At 39.9% G+C, this 19,638-nt stretch overlaps 1 protein-coding gene and 3 non-coding genes across 4 annotated transcripts in view; 1 reads left to right on the top strand and 3 right to left on the bottom strand.

Moving 5' to 3' along the window:
- sema3h (sema domain, immunoglobulin domain (Ig), short basic domain, secreted, (semaphorin) 3H) overlaps positions 1-19,638 on the top strand; it is a 65,667-nt gene that overhangs the window by 39,315 nt on the left and 6,714 nt on the right. The window contains exon 9 of the mRNA XM_059333238.1: positions 16,178-16,247. Coding sequence (XP_059189221.1) covers positions 16,178-16,247 — 70 coding nt within the window. The remainder of the gene's footprint in view (positions 1-16,177; positions 16,248-19,638) is intronic.
- trnar-ccu (transfer RNA arginine (anticodon CCU)) lies at positions 655-727 on the bottom strand. The gene has a single exon. It is a non-coding gene; the product is annotated as a tRNA-Arg (tRNA).
- trnam-cau (transfer RNA methionine (anticodon CAU)) lies at positions 6,196-6,267 on the bottom strand. The gene has a single exon. It is a non-coding gene; the product is annotated as a tRNA-Met (tRNA).
- On the bottom strand, positions 6,274-6,346 carry trnar-ccu (transfer RNA arginine (anticodon CCU)). Its single transcript has one exon. It is a non-coding gene; the product is annotated as a tRNA-Arg (tRNA).

Raw genomic sequence — 19,638 nt, 5'->3', positions numbered from 1 at the left:
AAACGATGGGGTAGCACAGACATCAGCTTAGAATAACATAACAACAGCCCCTGAGGTCACTGTGGCAGTGGCAAAGGTTACACAACAATGAAGAGATAAAGTAACAAACTGGAGGGCAACATGGGCATTGACCAGACGAGGGGGAATCTAACAAAAGCTGGCTTCCACTACCATTTATGGGAATTGTAAGAACCAGTGTTTTTGGAGCTGGACCCATATGGGGTTCACTTTAATATCTCAGTCTTCCAAGTTTATGGAAGTGAAATACCAAATCACTGGAGTACTCTCAATTAATTAAAATGTCTCTAAGGTGAACAACAACCACTAAAACACTGTTAGAAACAAACAAAACCCCAGAGGCCCATTACTGTCCGCTCACATCGGCTTTGCATAATATACCAACAGCCCTGAGGTCACCGTGACAATGGCAGAGGTGGCCCAAGAATAAAGAGATAAAGTAATTCATAAGGATGTATTCTGAGTCTGCTTGGGCTGGAGACAAGAAACAAAACAGAGTTGGAATCCTCGTTACACAGATATAATTCCCAAATATCATATAGCTGCCAGTAAAACAGATAGCAGAGGATGGTTTCGATCCTTCGACCTCTGGGTTATGGGCCCAGCACGCTTCCGCTGCGCCACTCTGCTGAAAATCACCCCAGATGGGACTCGAACCCACAATCCCTGGCTTAGGAGGCCAGTGCCTTATCCATTAGGCCACTGGGGCTTGATGAGAAGTCATTTTTACCACAAAGGAACAATGGGGTAGCACAGACATCAGCTTCATGGAAGTGCAATATCATCACTCTGCCAGTAAAACTCTGTTAGCAGAGGATGGTTTTGATGCATCGACCTCTGGGTTATGGGTCCCAGATGGGGCTTGAACCCACAATCCCTGGTTTAGGAAGCCAGTGGAGCTTGAGTATCAATGCAATTGTGATAGGCTTACTACTTGTCCATGAATTTGCCCATTGGAGCTACAGTGCCATGAAAGCTGCAGCAGAGGTTAATTTCCACCCACTGACCTCTGTGTGTTATGGGCTCAACACTCCTCTGCTGCTCCACTCTGCTGTCAGCATCACACGGCTTCACCTTTTGCTTGGTAAAGAGAGCGTTGTGGAGACAGGTCTGGCTTCTTATCTTTGCTGTTTTTGTAAACAGAAGATTCACAGAGTAAACGACATGACACACACACAAATACTTACCATTTATGTGAACATATACAGTGCATGAACATGAACAATATTTTCCTTTCAAATCCCTGTGCAGACACACATGCAACATTTGGAAACATTTGAATGGACACACACACTCTGCCTTTGAGCTGTTTCACACATACTTGAGCCTCAGCCTGTCTATGTATACAAGACAGTTCTGACTTCTCGGAAGCATAAACATTTCTATCCGACATGCCTGTGGCCACGTTTTACACATCTGATAAGGCTGCATCAAAATTTGTTTGTGAATACACTTCAACAGGACACACACACACACATACAAAACCACAAACCCATATACAGGAGATTAACCCATCAGGTTAAGAATGCTGTCAGTGTTGTGTTTATGCCACGCTCTGCCACACAGAAACACTACAAATCCCATAAACCCTTGACGGTCTGCGGGTCCCTCATAGCAGCAGAGCAGTGGATACCACCTGGCCGTGTGTCTGTGTGTCTGTGTGTATGTGTTATATAAAGTTATAATTAAAATTAGCTGAAGATTTTGAGGTTGCTGGGTTACAGAAAACATAAGAAGAAAAAAAAAGAGTTTTTGTAATCAGTGTTTTTTTGTGTAATTGTGTAAAACACACAAAAAGGCACAAAAAAAGCAGCACTATTTTGGTTCAGCTGCTGTCTGCTCTGACTCTGTTTTTGCAGGTGAAAGGTATTCGAAACCATGTGGGTCAAATCCATCATAAACTGTTTTCTTTTCCACACAGTAGAAGACACAGTCACTTTAGAGCAAAAATGTCCTGGGTTCAAACCCTGGTCCATGGTTGGCTTGAGTCTTTTTATTTCAAGTTTACTTATTCGAGTTTTAATACTACATTACCCACAAGCCTCGGGTGCATTTGCTATTAGAGGTGTGAATCACCAGAGGCCCCATGATACAATTTTATCCGCATACTTGAGTCACAATACGATATATTTTGCGATATGGTGAGTATTGCGATACAATATGCTTCGATTTCACTGTTTATCTGCATTTTGTGTCCACAAAATGAAATCAAATCAAGAATTGTTTTGTCAAATAAGAGAAAGTTCTCAGTCTGTTGATCTCACTTCAGTCTTTTTATTTCTCCACAACGAGAGTCAAACCCACAGACTGACCAACAAAGTATTGAGTCAAACAGAACTAAACTGATATCAAACATGTATGGACGACAACAACTGCAGCATTTTCTCAAACTTTCCTCAACTTTAAGCTTCACTGCTCTGAATTTTTTTGAATGAAATGTAATAAAAGCCTAACTTTGCAGCGTTGTTTTATTAACTTCCCGACACAATATCCTGATGCATCCTGCTTATAGATTCCTTAGATCTTTTAGTTTCATATGATAACAGTATCTCCAGTATGTTCCTAAAAGTTAGCCTGCTACGGCCTCTGGAAAAATAAAAAGGAACGCTAAATATTGACACTTCGCAGCCATGAATCGATATTATATTGCCACGCAAAATATTGCAATATTATGCTGTATCAATTTTTCCTCATACCTCTAATTGCTATGTAGAAGAAGCCAGACTGTTGAAAGGAACATCCATGGTCTAAAATAAGCACCTACACGCATGCAAGTATAAACCAACGTTGGTGCCTGGCCATGATGACTGAAACGGTATAGCTCATCCTCTGGTTATGTTAGCTGAGAAGTCACAGTGACGGATGAAAAAGCGTGACATGTTTAGAATCAGTTTTGCAGCTTTGTTACATCTGAGCTCTCCATCATGATCAGAGCTCTCAGATCTAGTCTGGTCTTCTCGGATCCACTCAGGAAATATTGCACATAATATTAATAAGACCTATGACCTGGGGTAATAAGACCCGATCCATTTGTCGCACAAACCATGGTTCTGAACCTGTATATGTCCCAGGTCAGGTCTCAGGTCGTTGGGCTTGGATGGACCCATCAAGACCTGCATTTGTAGTATTCCCCTATCTTTCCTTTGGCTTATTTTTGTAGTTTGTTGACTCACAGTTGGCTTTGTTTTAGGCAGAGCATCTGGTCCATGATAGCAAAAATGGACTGACTCATGACACAGGATTGCTTTGAGTTTATTGTTCAGTTGTTGCTGTGTCTGGACTTGTAGAGGTTCACTTTTATGAGGCTCACTGCAAATGTTGTCGATGTGACTTTTTGGGTAAAATTATAGGTCCAGCCTCATTGAACCATAATAATAAAAAAACAGTGGAAATGGTTCATACAATCATGGAAAAAATTATTAGACCACCCTTGTTTTCTTCAATTTCTTGTTCATTTTAATGCCTGGTACAACTAAAGGTACGTTTGTTTGGACAAATAATGATAACAACAAAAAAAGTTTTCTTGATAATAACCAAAATCATTATCAAGAAAACCATGGAAAATGTTTAGATATCAGCTCTTAAAATAAACTCTTATGAGCTATTTCTGTTGTTATCATTATATTTGTCCCAATAAATGTATCTTAAGTTGTACCAGGCATTAAAATGAACAAGAAATTGAAGAAAACAAGGGTGGTCTAATCATTTTTTCCATGACTGTATTTAGCGTTTTCTCTCCAATGAAGGATAGACTTTCCTCCTGTTTTCAAGCTGAAACAACTCAAGAGTCCTGCTTGCAGGAAGAGGATTCTCAGCTGTTTACTGCTGTTGTCCCTGTTGTGGTTGTTGTTGTTGTTGTTGTGGAGGACAGTCATGCTGTGAGGTTTTTTCAAACCGGAGACAGTCAACCCTCTGTGGCCGGGCTCAGTGTCACGGCACTTGAGATACTGAGATATTTTCAGGCATTTTTGTCATCTATTTCTGTCTGTGTGAGAGAGATTCAGTGTTCCAGACATAAGACAGCAGCCATATCTTTGTCACTACATCACCCTCTAATGCTGTAAGGGAATAGAAGGAGGGAGCAAGCAGCAAAGTACAGAGAAAGAAAGGGTATTTATGTTGGAAAGGAAGTTACCGCAGCGGAGGAATGAGTGCTTCATCTGAATAAAAAAGGCGCGGGGGGGGGAAAGGAGATGAAGAATATAAAGCATGTTTTGCATCTTAAAGGATAAATGTGATGAATAGAGGGAGGGAAGATGAAGAAAATGAGATCTGTTAAGGCCAAAAAAAGAAATAGAAGGATAAATTGAAAGATGAAGAAAGGAAAACAGGAGCGTAGGGCATAAAGGAAGGGTGAGAGACCAACAGACAGTAGCTATATTTACCCTCAGACTGTTTGGATGCAAATATGGCTGTAAATTACTTTGTAAATACAGATGTAAATAAACAGTTACTTAGTTTAAAATCATACAGCAAATAAACCAATGACAGTGTGTTTCAACATAGAAAATAGTCATCCCAAGAACTCAGTCGGTATATTTTTGAGTCTAAAAAATTAGAAGTGCAAATAAAATCTGCCAGTAAATTGAGATCCTTTCTAAATGACTTTACTTTAAGGCTTATGTACAATTTTACAGGAAACATTCACATTTACTCACCCCAAAACCATGTTTTTGCAAATAAACCTGTATTTGGATTAGCTGTGTCTCTTTTGGGCTGTTTGTCTCTTTTGATAATAGAAACAGATTAAAAAAGGCTAAAAAAAAGAGAGCGGAGGAGGGAGATAATGTCTCCATATATGAGCTGAGGAAAGAGCAGTCACATGTATTACTGAGCCACCAGGGCGCCCGGTCCTGTCAGATTAACTTGACAAATGCATTCCCACTTTTTAAGCCTTAATTACCTCATCAACAAAAACACACTCTGTTTGGAGTGGGTATGAAAACATGTTTTGTGATACTTAAGAAAATTAATCATGTTTTGACGCCTCCATTCATCCTTTTTTTATCCATCATAGCTTTGGTGAAAATACTTGAATGGACGCCCAGTTTACAAGCAATGAGAAACAGAGGAGAGGAGGGAAGAAGGAGCTGCTGGCCAGAAGAGAGTTAGAAAGAGGGGGGGGAGATGAAATAGGAAGACCGTAGATCTAGAGGTTATAGCACAAAGTGTTGAACAGACAAGAGAAGAAAGAAGGAGGAGGGGGTGAGGAGGAAAGAGGCTGAGGATAGGAGGTGAAAGGCACTGTGAAGGAGAAGGCGGAGGAGGAAGAGAGAAGGAAAGACAAGGACTAGCTGATTAGGAACATGATTGAATTTGTCTTCAGGGTGAGAAAATAAAGAAAGTGGTTGAAGTGGAAGATGAAGAACGGACAGGAAAAAACAATAAAGAAAAATCAAGAGGGCATTTCAGATATGGCTGGTATTTAAAGGTTATTTAAGGCTTCTAACATGGAAATTGCATTAGCATGGGCAGAACTGGACTGCACTTGTCCACCAGTATTCCCCTTGAGCTACGGTGGCCTGAAAGTGACACAAGGGAAGACAGATTTTCACTTTATAAAGAGGAAGAAGTTGCCTAATTAGTGTAGAGATCTGGTTGAGAGGGCATGAACAAAGTAAGTTTTGAAAGTGAGAAGTATAGTGTAGAAAATCCGCTGCCCTCCAGACATGTTTTGAACTATGTAAAAATACTTAATGCTATGATTTAAATTTAATTTAACATGCTTTACCAAATAAAAAGTTACATTTAAAAAAACCCTGAGAAAGGCTGGAAGCACATCTACTATTTCTCCCTCACTGAGGAATTTTCTGTCTGACCACCACTGCTGCTCGATCTAGGTTGACCAGGAAAAGAGTAGCGGAAAATAGGAGATATTAAATAAGAGATTCAGTCATACAATGTTAGAGCCTCTAGACTCTAACTAGATAGGAGCGACTACCAGAGGTATCACAGTGTAGGTAGACTTTTTGATTGTTATATGTTGTTCATTAGCTTGTACCTGAATGTGACAACACTTCTCTAGTGACAAACCCTGTGAATACATATCAGTGTAGTCAAGGTCATTGTAGGGGACATAACAATAGTAAAAACATTTTTTGAGTGGAAACAAAAACCATTTGCTTGTCAAACTCTGAAATATCTTATATCAAATAGTTGCCAGTGAAAATGTCTTATTAGCAGAGGATGGTTTCGATCCATCGACCTCTGGGTTATGGGCCCAGCACGCTTCCGCTGCGCCACTCTGCTGTAAATCACCCCAGATGGGACTCGAACCCACAATCCCTGGCTTAGGAGGCCAGTGCCTTATCCATTAGGCCACTGGGGCTTGATGAACGAGCAGTTTCACTACAAACAAAACGATGGGGTAGAACAGACATCAGCTTAGAATATTATACCAACAGCCCTGAGGTCACCGTGGCAGTGGCAGAGGTGGAACAACAATAAAGAGACAAAGTAACTCGTAATGAGTCTTCTGAGTGAATGGAAAGCCTGCGTTAAAAACTGGTAATGTGCTAAACTGCTAATATACAGTTGGCATGGTTTCGATCCATTGACCTTGAGGTTATGGGCCCACCGTACCTGGCTTAGGAGGCCAGTGGAGTGTCGTGTAATTTACTGGTCCAAGTTGTAGGTCAAATAGCTCATAAATTAGTTTTTAAAGGAGTCCAATTGGAAAAAATTACTTCTCTATCTTTAACAGTTATTCAAAAGCCCAGTTGGAAAACAGCTCAAAAAAACTCTCTAACAAGTCTCAAAAATCTTCAAGCAGGAGTCCAAGATGTTGTGACAGCACTTTATTATCGATAAAAAGTGGAGAGAACAAATATAATACACACAAGGTGCAGTCCATAAGCTCTCTAACTCGAAATGAAACTTACATGAGGTTTTATAGAGAAATCACACACATCTGTCCATCCCATCATAAATATTTATTATGACCTTTCCTCCAATAAAATTTGTTGATTCTTTAGATTTCTCCTCCTAGGGGCTGCTCCAAATCCGCCCCCCCCCCCCCCCCCCCTAGGTGCAGGTGGCATTACCTCATCCCCTGGCAGAGAGACATCAATATGTTTAGGGGTTGAAAATATTACTATGATTTTAAGTCATTCATTGGTTCCCATAGGGCCTTTCTATGCTTTATTTACTATGATTTAAAGTTATCCGTTGGTTCCCACAGAGTCTTTCTATATTCTTATTTCTCACTCATCTCTGTTTGTCATACACAGCCTTTTTTATTTTTCATTTCTCACTCAGAGTCTTTCTTATTTAGCCCTTGTTAATGCTGCTTCTTGCCCAGCTGGGTAACCTTGCTTCTTATTCTTATTCTTGCTTCTCTCTTATTCTTACCAGCACTCTAATGAACATCTCTGTCGAAAGATCCCAGGTGTTTTTCTGGCACAAACTTAACATTCTTATCTAGGCCTTATTTTACTTCTCCTCTCTTCCAGTACTTCTCCACCTTTCAGTTAAATCTCTGCAGCTTTTTGATTATACATATAACATCATATAAATCACTCAGAGTTACATTATTTAATCACAATTTGTCATACAAATAGCTACGTAGTCCCTCGAGAGACCCTCATAAAGAGATACTAGCTAACTCTCACCACATTATTTACTCTACAGGAGCTTGAGTATCAATGCAGTTGTGATAGGCTTACTACTTGTCCAGGAATTTGTCCATGGAGCTACAGTGCCATGAAAGCTGCAGCAGAAGTTGATTTCCACCCACTGACCTCTGTGTGTTATAGGCTCAACACTCCTCTGCTGCTCCACTCTGCTGTCAGCATCACACGACATAACCATAAGAATAAACACATGTTTGAGTGGAAGGGGACTTTAGCTGCTGATGCTGCCAAGGAATTGGAAAATATATGCTGCAATAGAGAGCAGGAAGAGGAGAATGAGAACAAAACCAGAGGGAAGGGAAGGTGACATGTACAGTATGTAGCATGAAATACTACAGCCCAGACAAAAGGCATGTTGACATGGAAGGGGTGAGTGAGGTGGAGTGGAGCTAAAAGGGTGTGAGGGCTGCTGGGAGGGAGATGAGAAGGGAGGGGAATGGGGTTAATAGGAAAGGATGGAGCAGATAGTGAGGTGGAGGGAAGAGAAAACAACAAGGAGGAGATGGAAGGTTTTCTTCAAGAGATTGCTTTACCCATTTCGCAATGTCAAGCAAATAATGAGACTTTTTAAAACCTACTTAATGTATATGCTTAGTTTAGCCAAGAACCACATTAATGGATTCCCAGTCTTTTATAGGCATCAAATGATGAATTCCAATTATTTTTTTCTCAATAAATGGATATAAAGAGCATTCTCTAATGAACATCATAACATTGAGAGTGTTCCAGAAAATTACACACATTCTGGTGATACATATACAGTCATGGAAAAAGATTTTCTCCAGTTTTCTCAAACAACATTTTCCATGGTTTTCTTGATAATAACCAAAATCATTATCAAGAAAACCATGGAAAATGTCTAGATATCAGCTCTTAAATTAAACTCTTATGAGCTATTTTTATTGTTATCATTATATTTGTCCAAACAAATGTACCTTTAGTTGTACCAGATATTAAAATGAACAAGTAATTGAACAATGGTCTATTTTTTTCCATGACTTTATATACACATTTCTCATTCAGATTTGCTGGGCAAAGAACATAATTTTATCCTGGATTTTAAAAAAGCATCCAGACTATTGCCAACAAGTGAAAGTGTCCTTCATTGCTACCTTGGAAGAGTAGGCCCCTTCCAAATGGATATCTCAGTCTGGAGATTAATTTTGAAATTGATAGAGACATCAGGGAGGGGATAACAGCAGCGGCTGGAGGGGGGAAAATGTGTCATGGTGAGAGAGAAAAGTGCAGCGGCAGAAGGAATAGGGCCAATAGCTGAGGGGGTTAAGGACCCAGACAAGATGGAAGCAGGGCTATTATTGGCAATTTACTGTAATGTGGCAAGGAGGAAATAAAGAGAGGGAGTGTTGTAAGAAAGATGTCAGGGAGGAGGAGGTAGGAGGTGGATGTTGGCACTCAGGGAGGGAGGGAAAGAAGGACGAGCAGAGAAATGGAGGAGGATAGGGGTGTTCGCCTGGGGGTCTATGGCCAGACAATTAGGGGGAGGAGGAAGAAGATATGGGCTGAGGCTGCAGGTCTACGGGCCAGACAAGACTTATCTTCCCTCAGGGGAGCGCAGCCGCCTTTTGTTTAGAGAAGAAGACAGAAGAACAATCCTCCGGAGAAAATAGGCCAGACAGACAGATGGACGGGGAGATGGAGGGATGGAGAGATAGCACAGGAGGGAGGGAGGGAGACTGGGAGGGACAGCGAAAGTGAGAAACAAAGAGAATGAGAGGGATCCAGGTGGATTTGAGCAGAAAGGGATGAGGGATGAGCACCTGATGAAGAGATAAAGAGACTGAAAGAAAAGGCGAGAAGAAGATCCTGAGGGAGCTCAGAACGAGGGATTACTGTTAGTATAAGATGGTGGCCAGCTGTCTGACAGGGAAGGAGAAAGGAGATGTGGTTAAAAAGATAAAGAGAGGTAGAGAGGATGTTTCCTGAGTGTGCAACATGATTAAATTGCTGCATTTTATGTATTTTTTATAACTTAGAATCCACACTGCGTCCTGCTTCGACTTGAAAAATGATCAAACATTCACCTTGACTCACCTGGTCGGATAACTTTGCAGACAGAAGCAGGCTGGCTTCATATTTCATGCTCTGTGTTTGTGATGAATGTGTGTGTGATTAGCTTTCCCTACCCCGTTAGAGATTAATGACTTTAAACTTACTACAGTTTAATAAATCAAGCTGAGGGCAGATGTAGAAGCGAGGTGAAACGGCGCTACATCAGGCATGATTTAAACTTGTCACGGTGAGATAACAGCAGATTTTTTTTTACCAAGCTGAGCTGTAAATAACTGAGATGTCTTCTTCAAAGTCTCAAAAAGAAAAATGTTGTTCTGGTTGCGTCTTCGGAAGTTTAACTTTGTTTTCATGTGAAGCTGAATGCACAGCGAGGTGCTGAGAAGAAAGAGGCAGCGACTAACTTTCAAACACAAGGCAGGAATTCAGAGTTTTTCCCTACAGGCTTTACCAAAGTTTGTGTTAAGTTTACGCTATACTTTTTCAATATTGAACTGAGCATATTTAGTTTTAGATGCTGCTGTGTGGCCTCCTTTCTACCAGGCTTTAAAACACCTAGTTATGCACGGTAAATAGTGATGTCTCTTTCCCTTTCCAGCAAGTGATGTACAGGTTTTCGTTTTGTTTTTGGAGTATTTTTAGGCATGCTAGCAGCATGCATGGCAGTCAGTCTGTCGATCAGTTGGTGGGTTCATTTTGTTCCAGACTGAAATATCTCAACAACTATTGAATGGATTTGGAACAGACATTCATGTGCCCCTCAGCGATTGACTGTACCATTTTCATGATGTCTTAACTTGTCACCTAGCTAAGAACTTGAAAACCATTGATGTTCCCATCAGCCTTAGCCATACTTTCAGTACTAGGACTCATTTTAGTACTTATTAGCAAATGTTTTGTTTGTTTGTTTTTTTTTTATTTGCAAATGTTTTAGCATGCTTTAACAAGATAAACGACAGAAGAGATCTTCTGTCACCACAAATTACGGCACGTAGTCACAAATTGCGGCTCACGTTCCAGGGCACCTATTAAGGTATAGCAGCGCGATTACGGGTTTGCGATACAGCGGCGCGTTCTAAAAATAGCACACACGTACGGTCTGCGGCTGTAAAAAAAAAGGCTGCAGTTTCTGTGGATTTATGTTATAAAACCACTGACCTTAGGTTTAGGGCAAAAAAACTTCTGGTAAGGCGTTATAAAATACGGAGCCCCCCAGGGGACACGGGGGGAAAAAAAAGATGGGTGAAAAAAAAAAAATGATGGGTGAAAAAAAAAAAAAATGATGGGTGAAAAAAAAAAAAAAGATGGGTGAAAAAAAAATAAAGATGGGTGAAAAAAAAAAAATGATGGGTGAAAAAAAAAAAATGATGGGTGAAAAAAAAAAATGATGGGTGAAAAAAAAAAAAGGACGGACTTTTGCGAGATCCTGAGATACTTTTGCGAGATCCCGAGATACTGACGAAAGAAGAGGAGCAATGGAGGAGCGATATTCGCCTATTTTCCGGCCTTCTAACTGGAAAAGCGTCACGAAAACCGCACCAATTTCCCCCAGGATGGTTTTATTTTGTACAGAAAACTAAGACTGACATTTCACAGGCTTGATCAACTCCCCAAAATCAGCGAGTCTGCCGAAAGATTAAAGTAACCGGGCCGAATATACGTCCTAGTGCCCAACGGCAGCCAGAGTGCTTAGGGACCGTCGCAAAAGTGCTACGTCTTTCTTTTCTATTTTTAATAACTCACTGGAAATTCATCTAATAAACACCAACCGACTTCTGATGTGTTCATGAACTCACTGTGGACTTCCCACACCCTTTATTTTCAATACACACCTTTTCAATTCCTTTTATTCAGTGTGTACAATATTTAAGCCTTTTATTTTGTAATAGCTCTCTTGTTTTTATAGATATCAACACCAAACCACTTCTGATGTGTTCAGTGAATATCTCAGGATCTCGCAAAAGTATCTCGGGATCTCGCAAAAGTATCTCAGGATCTCGCAAAACTATCTCGGGATCTCGCAAAAGTATCTCAGGATCTCGCAAAAGTCCGTCCTTTTTTTTTTTTCACCCATCATTTTTTTTTTTCACCCATCTTTTTTTTTTTTTGCTGTCAATCACTATTACATCAGCAAGATGGCGGCGGACGCATTACAGCGGACGGTGAAATTTGTAAATATAGCTCGTTTTTCGCTGCCTGTACACACGACCTATAGTGAAATTTTGACAGGAGGACAGGCTGCATGCTTACATGCTAAGAGGAAGGACATGCTCAACATTATACCTGCTGAACATCAGCATTGTCCTATAAGGCATAAGGCTATGAAAAAAGACAACACAGTGCCAAACAAAGCAAATATAGCAAGGTGAAACAACAAGAGGACAAAGCTCAGTTCAAAACAAGAATAAATCTGCATTAACAAATAGCAATTCCTGCATAATATGCATTTAAAGTTACTACAGGTAATCACTAAAATTATTTGATTTGATCTTTTTATCTTGTCGTAAGCCACTCTGATGAGGGCATCTGCTAAACATCCTGTTAACCTAGACATCTAAAAGAACTCACTTTTCCACCATATTTAGCACCATTTTAACCTATGTTTCTAGCTGTCATTTTGCATGTAAATGACTTAATCAGGACTCACTGCACTCCTCGGAAATTAATGTTCTTTTACTTTTAAAGTAAACACATCACTCCTGAACAGATTGAATCCCTATAGGAGCTAAGGTCCTAGTTTACTGGAAAAAGTTTCTAAACTGGCTGAAACTTCTTTTCTTGTTTCCCTGTTCTTTACTTCGGCACACAAAGGTTTATTTACCATTCCTCAATTCAAACATGTGTCCTGCAGACATCAACACTTTGTCCTCAACGTGGCCTAATATGGCTCTGACCACCTCTCTAGAAGTGATTTGGATAATTGCAGTTTGAGTGCATATCTGTGTGCACTTAGAAATGGATTTTATCAGGGTTGTTTTTTTTTGCTGTATCAGACCCAAATCCAATCACTCAGTAAACATGTTCCCACCAGGTTTAATAGGAGTCTGTCTTTCATCTGTATAGGAATTGCTTCCATCAGTGGATATAAAACTCAGCCCTGCAGGTTTAGATGTAAATCTTCTGATGCCCTTCTTTTGACTCTGATTCATCCCTTCCATGAAAAAGAACTCTGAGGTGCTTTGGATAAAAGCGTTCGCCACAGACCACATATATCATCTAGAGTTATAAAGCAGAACTGCCATAAAAATAACAAACTTATGACAAATAGAGGGAGAAAAAGATTTTTTTTAAAAAGGAGAGATGAAAACGGTGATGAGGGAGGGGCATTTTTGGGAAGATGTGAGGAGGAAAGTAAACTAGGTAGAAATGTAAAAAATGAAGGGAACATGATATAGTATAGTATAGTATAGTATGATATAGGTAAGCAGTGATAAAGGACAGAAGTAAAGAGAGGTACTACTATATCTGCACAAGTGATGCATCTGCGTTAAAAAGCAGGCGAAGCGCTAAAAAAAACTTAATAATGAAGGAGTGATACATTAAAAAAGGGGATGGAAGGAGTGAGCGATGTGTGTGCTGCAGGCTGCAGACTACCCATAGTCCTCTCTGCTCTTCCCTAAGGGGCCTGCTGATTGTATGTGTGTCTATACGTACAATATCAGCATGTGTTCCACGTTGTGTTTTAGTCCCTGCAGTTTGGTGTGTGTGTGTGTGTGTGTGTGGGTGGGTGCATGTATGTGGTCGTACATGCTTTTAGTTCTCTGTGTTTGATGCATATGTGCTCCCCATCTTTCACTGTGTGTGGCAAGTGTGTGTGTGAGTCGGTGTGTGTGTGTGTGTGTGTGTGTGTGTGTGTGATGAGATGAGATTAGACGTCCTGCAGGGCTGTAGTTCCATGGAGGCCATCTGAAGCAGCAGGAACGTCAGGAATGTGGGAACAGCGATACGCTTCGCTGTCTCCGTCACCACAACAACATCTCTGCCTCATCGTGGGAGAGGAGAGGAGAGGAGAGGAGAGGAGAGGAGAGGAGAGGAAACGAGAGGAGAATAGACACGTATTGAACATCCTTTTTTCAACCGTTATCGCTGCAAAGGTTGCCAAACTCTTTGTATCTCAACATCAACCTGAGCACTTCCTGAGTAAAACCTTTTTAAATAGAGTTTCTAAGACTTTTAAAGTTATTTGTCCCACCGTACCCTAGGAGTCGAGTCAAGTCATGTATTTATAGTTTATCACAGCATGCCACACAGAAAACAAAGAGCTCTGTTCTCCACCGCTGTGATATGATGATGAAAACATTCCCAACTCTTATCTGAGACAAAAGTGGAAAAGAAAAACTTTGATTTAAATAAACAGTGAAAATCAAGGCCTTGTCAGTGCTGTGACAGCAGACAACTGAATTATACAATGATGAGCGAGACAAGAAATGTGATGAACATTTCAAGACTGTGCATCAGTGTTACATTCTTGAACACAGTTCCATAATTCATCACAGTTTGTAAAAGTTGGACCACTGTTTCATTCTGAAATCACCTGCAAAAGATGAAAAGTACCCCTAACTGTGCTGCCAAGCAAAAATTACCTGAGTGCTTCATACTATTTGCACATATTTAAACATGTTAATATGCATATATTTGGTACACAATTGGTCTATTACAATGCAAATTAGTCTCACAGATCTATTCACAAGTTTCACACATTTAGAGTGAAATTATAAGTGTCTTTAGAAAGTTGGTGGTCACTGACAGACTGGAATATTAAACGACAAATATGGTTTCCCTCTGTCACATTTAAATTCCTTGACTTAAGCTTTAAGGACCGCCTGCAACTTGTCGGTCAGGACCTGTGGCTCAAACTCTGGAAACTAGTGGTGTAACGATACATTAATCTGGATTGATGTATCACTCCAATGCTCAACGAACCAAAATCAGCAGTGCAAAAAGTTTTAAAACAATACATTTAAAATACATCTTTATTTTCTAAATCCAGATTTATTATTTTAATTATTTAGTTTAAAAGAATAGTTTTAATAATAGTTTTTTTATTTGAATGTCTGGAAGAGCTCAGTTATAAAACTTTCAAATTATATTTAACTTGCTTTGTGTGAGTTTATATAAATGTAACTGTAATTGTGTTAAATTATTATATTGTCTTATATGGATCACAGGTCCCGGAGACGAATCTAATCAAAATACTTTTGTGTAGTACTTTGTGATATCAGCACGTATTGTATTGTTGTCCAAAGAATCAATTTAATATCATTTCGTGATGAATTTTGATGTCCCATCTACTCAAAACTTTCTTTTTCTTTCTTTCTCTCTCTACCATTGTTCTACCTACTGTGCTCTTTACATTTATACCCACTTTGCCACATGAATAACTGCAATTAGATGCACAAAAGGAATCCAATTCATTCTCAATTCAGTTTGAATTGTGAAGACTGGATTTATGGATTAGTTTTGTGTTGACTGAACTGAAAGGAAAGAGTTTTCAAAGTCAAGAATACTCTACCCACACCCCGTGGAGTTTTCTTGTCAACAAATACAGTTACATATGTCTGTTTGTTAGTGAGTTTGTAAATTAGAGACTTTTTTTGTCTTCTGACTCCTGCCATCTGTTTGTTTTCTTGATTGATTGTTTGTTTGTGTTCTTGTCAGTCTGATGATTGATATTTTCATCTATTTGTGACATGCTTCATTTCCACTGTAATGTGGGATGTGGGGAGAATGACAGTGATTAGCCAGAGGAGAGAAACTACAGGATATGGATTATATGGAACAACAGCTCTTTTGTTTGTATCAAGTGTAGAAAGATAGAAATTAAAACGGGAACACAGTCACCAGATTTGTTCCACAGTGCTGCTCAGGGTCAAACCTCTGCAGGATACTTTTAATCAAACTTGTGTGATGAATGTTTTACAGGCAATTCATTCTTTGTGTTGTAGCTGATTGATTCCGATTGACATCTTGTTATAAGGAAATATTAACATTGCCAAGGAGCAAATCATGTAATTTCTCAAAGACCATTTTGATAAAAATGCATAACTGAGATATCAGGTTTCAAAGACAGACAGATGGAGAGGGTGAAAATCCACACTGCACCTGATTGCGCTGTGTGAGGGGCCGCAGTAGGAGTGTGAAAAAACGTATCAAATGTTGTGTTTGAAATGAAGAGTGAAGACTGAGGACGTGCTGTTAGTGCGCGTGTGACAGCAGGTGTTGTTCTCCTGCGGCGGACGCGGCGCTCAGCTCTCCCACTGCGGCTGCTTATTAATGGCTGCAGATTCATTACAGGCAGCCAGTCAGCCATGCTGCCAGCACGCCCGGTGTTATTAGTCACACAGTCAGACTGATGGATGCACACACACACTCAGACACACATACAGGTGCAACACTAATCATAAACTTCTCCTTTTGTTAGAACACTGTTGTGATTTCTACCCTGGCTTAACTAATGTTTTACCTCTTTTTTCTCTTTTTCTTCTATTCCCTTATTGCAGAAGACATCTTTATCCTCCAGGGGAAAGATAAGAAGAACCCGCTCATCTATGGCCTGTTTACCACCTCTAGGTATGAACCTCCTTAAAGCAGGAAACAAGGGAATATACTGTAGTGACTTTAAATGGCACTCAGTGTTCTGTTCACACTTGTTTAGGAGTTAAAAATGTTAGTATAAAGATGTGTGGGAGGCTCTGCGAGTGTCAATTTCGACTGGGTGGAGGGTTTTATTTCTACAGAGATTGGTCAGAGTGAAAAAAAAATGCATTGAGTCATTTGTATTGATTAACAACCCCTGTGAATAGTTTCAGGCTCAGCTGTTTTGTGCTACAGTGCAGGGTAGCAAAAGCCTTTTTTTTTTTAGTTAGTGAGTGTGAAATAAAGTCAGGACAGTGAAAGAGAAGTAAAGCAATTAAACCCTACAGTTACAGTTGAGAGGCCTCATAGATGTAGATGTGATGACATTTATACTAAAAGAGATTTATGGATGATTTTGGGTGAAAACATGCATGGTAAAAAACAGAACAAAAGAAAAAATAGTTTATTTTAAATAAAACCAGACATTGTCCATAGGTGTTAGAAATCTAACTTCTTAGTTAACGCTCCATTTGGCAGGTTCACACTTTTGGTAATGTAACTGTTGAAATTAAGTTTAAAGACAGTGGATGTGATTATGAAGTTTTAGTTTGGGATGATTCATGCAGAGAAGATTTCCCACCACTGACACTGGACCTGACAGCTGTTCAACCAGAAAAGTGCAGAACACTACCAGGTGTTTTTCTCTCCCAAACATAGAAGAGTTTAATTGAACTCAATCTTCCCTGTTGGCTGCGTTATACCTCTTCCCAAGAGTGTTCAGCTACAGTCCCACCATAGTGTGCCTAATTGTGACTGGCTTACACTTGTCACATGTCTTCTCTCTGTATAAGTTAACATGGCAACTAAAAGAACAAAAACAGGATTTTTTTCATCTGGCTGAGAATATATTGGACATGGAATTAATTTACAATTGCTCCAGTTCAAAAAGAGACCAAATTTGTGACAGATTTTGGAGCCACAATAAAGGCTGAGACAATTGCTGGACATGTCTTTTACTCTGTGATTTTGTTGTCATTTATGAACTCCACTGCATCTGCAGTCATTTACAGTCAAAAACAGTCAATAGCAACACGTCTTAGGCTGATGGGTCCTGTAGAATGTGAGATTTGGTGCGTAATACTCTGGCATAACCAGACCTATCTGCACGGGAGAGACAGATACACACACACACACAAACACACACACACACACACACACACACACAGGATGATAATTTTGAGGATAAATGGTAGAGCTCCATTAAAAAGGCCACTAAAACATACCGCTTAAAAGGGGTGAAAGTAAAGGTCTATATACAAAAATATGAAACAGGTGCATGTTTATATGGAGAATTACTGTACCACAGTTAGTAGTTAAAAAAAGTAACTTCTCACTAAAACAATAGCACAATCGAGAGAGAATCTGTGACAGGATGTGATGTCACACCGTAGTGTGTGACCATAGACTGTATATAAATAATGGACGTAGTCACCATGACGTCACCTATTGGTTTGTGGACTGCCCGTTGGAAGCATCGAGTTCAGAGTTACACTCGTCGCTATCTTGCGTCGCCATCTTGTTCCCGATACGCGGCGCAGACCAGCATTAACTGGGATGTTAGTTTTGGCTAGCAAAAAACAAAAACAAAATTTATGTTACTTACCTCAGAAAAATGAACAGTGACTCCTTGGAGTGTCTGTTAGTCCAACCAAATGCAGAACAAGACATTTTTACTGAACAAAACGTTCAAATAAACTGTCATTAAAGGGTGTGAAAGGGTCAAAGTTATGAGACCAAATCGGTAAACGTCCTCTTTTCTATCTATATAACGTTATATATAACTTTATTGACTCGTTGCCGTATACACGCATTGCTCTGCTTCTCTCCTGATGACGGCTCGCCTTGTTAGTGATTGTTAGTCAATCAAAGGTAGCCACGCCCCAAATCATACAATTCTTTATCTTCTATTTTCTTCTAAATGGGGCCATTATTAGAACTATTGACATTAAATTGTCTTGAAGAAGATTTTTTACTAGCGATTGAGACTAAAGTGGCGTCCTGAAAAAAATTTCTGAGGTAATAAATCAAATGAGAAGTTTTCAAATTTTGCACTGAAATGAATGGGCAGATTTTTTTTTGAAGCCAAACTTAGCACCCCATGCTGGAATTTTCGGTAGAATGCAGCTTTGCCTCCATGCTCAGACCCGGAGGTTGCCGCCTGTGTGTGACACAGAAATTATGTCACATACTGTGAGATACACACAGGGCGCATGGGCCTCTGTCACTTTGTGACTCATTAATGAAACACATTCAGAGTGGAGCTCATGTGACCCTTCATCATCATATCATCATCATCAGTGCTGTGTGTGTGTGTGTGTGTGTGTGTGGGATGGGAGGGGCTAGAGTTTGTCATATTTTCCTCACACACACACACAAACAGACAGACACTCCTCAGGATGATTTATGGAACTTTCATACAGCTCATAAAGCTGATTGGGTGTGTTGATGTGTTGTATAAATTACTTGAATTATGTTGTCTCTCAAAAGTTCTATTTAAAGGCACAAGTTGTGATGTTTTTGACTTCTAGCTGCATCTTTGTGTTTTTCCAATTGTATGATTGCTGCAGTGTATTAAGCAGAAGCCACTGTAGCTGTGAACTCTCTTTCTAACCACAGTATTTGCTTTTTTTCTCTTTTTATTTCCTTTTTAATCAAAGTTTCTGACTGAGATATTTTCTTGAAAAACATGCATGGTTGGACCACAACTACCACAGGCTGTTCAACAACTAGAAACCTTTATTAAAAACCATGTCAAAACATGGAAAATATGAAGCAGCACTGAAATGGGTTTGATTAGAGTTTGTAGAGAGTATGTTTTCTGTTAGTATCAACAAAATGGTAATTTGCTCGCATGTTAGGAGACAGTCGTAAAACAGAGAGGAGGAGGAAAGCATTTTTCTGCTCCTTCTGGGACAGAGCAATGACACAAACACATAAAACTTCATGATAGAAGGAAGACAAACGGATGGAGGCTCTTATTACTGCAAGACTGACACTGAAATATAACAGGTGATATGATATAACATGCACAAGGAAATTGGCTGTGGCTGAAATAAAGAGGGGCGAAATATAAAAGTAGGAAAGCCAGAACAAATGAGCGACAAAAAAACAACAAAAGGCTGCAGTTTCTCGTTTGTGCCAAACTCACTGACGGCACTGCGCGCTCTGAGAATAACCCAGTTCCTGAAGCGGACGCCAGAGCCGTACAGTAGCAGCTGAGGTATGACGACATTTGGCATGTCAGAGCAGGGAGTTGGTCGCTTTCTGGGTTTTGGAAAGTGTCTGGAATCTCAGCGGGGAACGGACAGAAATCCAAAGCATCACC

Source organism: Centropristis striata, chromosome 5 (assembly GCF_030273125.1).
Source record: "Centropristis striata isolate RG_2023a ecotype Rhode Island chromosome 5, C.striata_1.0, whole genome shotgun sequence".
In the NCBI taxonomy this organism is placed as follows: domain Eukaryota; kingdom Metazoa; phylum Chordata; class Actinopteri; order Perciformes; family Serranidae; genus Centropristis; species Centropristis striata.
Note: the sequence above shows the minus strand (reverse complement) of the source record. Positions and strands in the feature narration are given on the sequence as shown.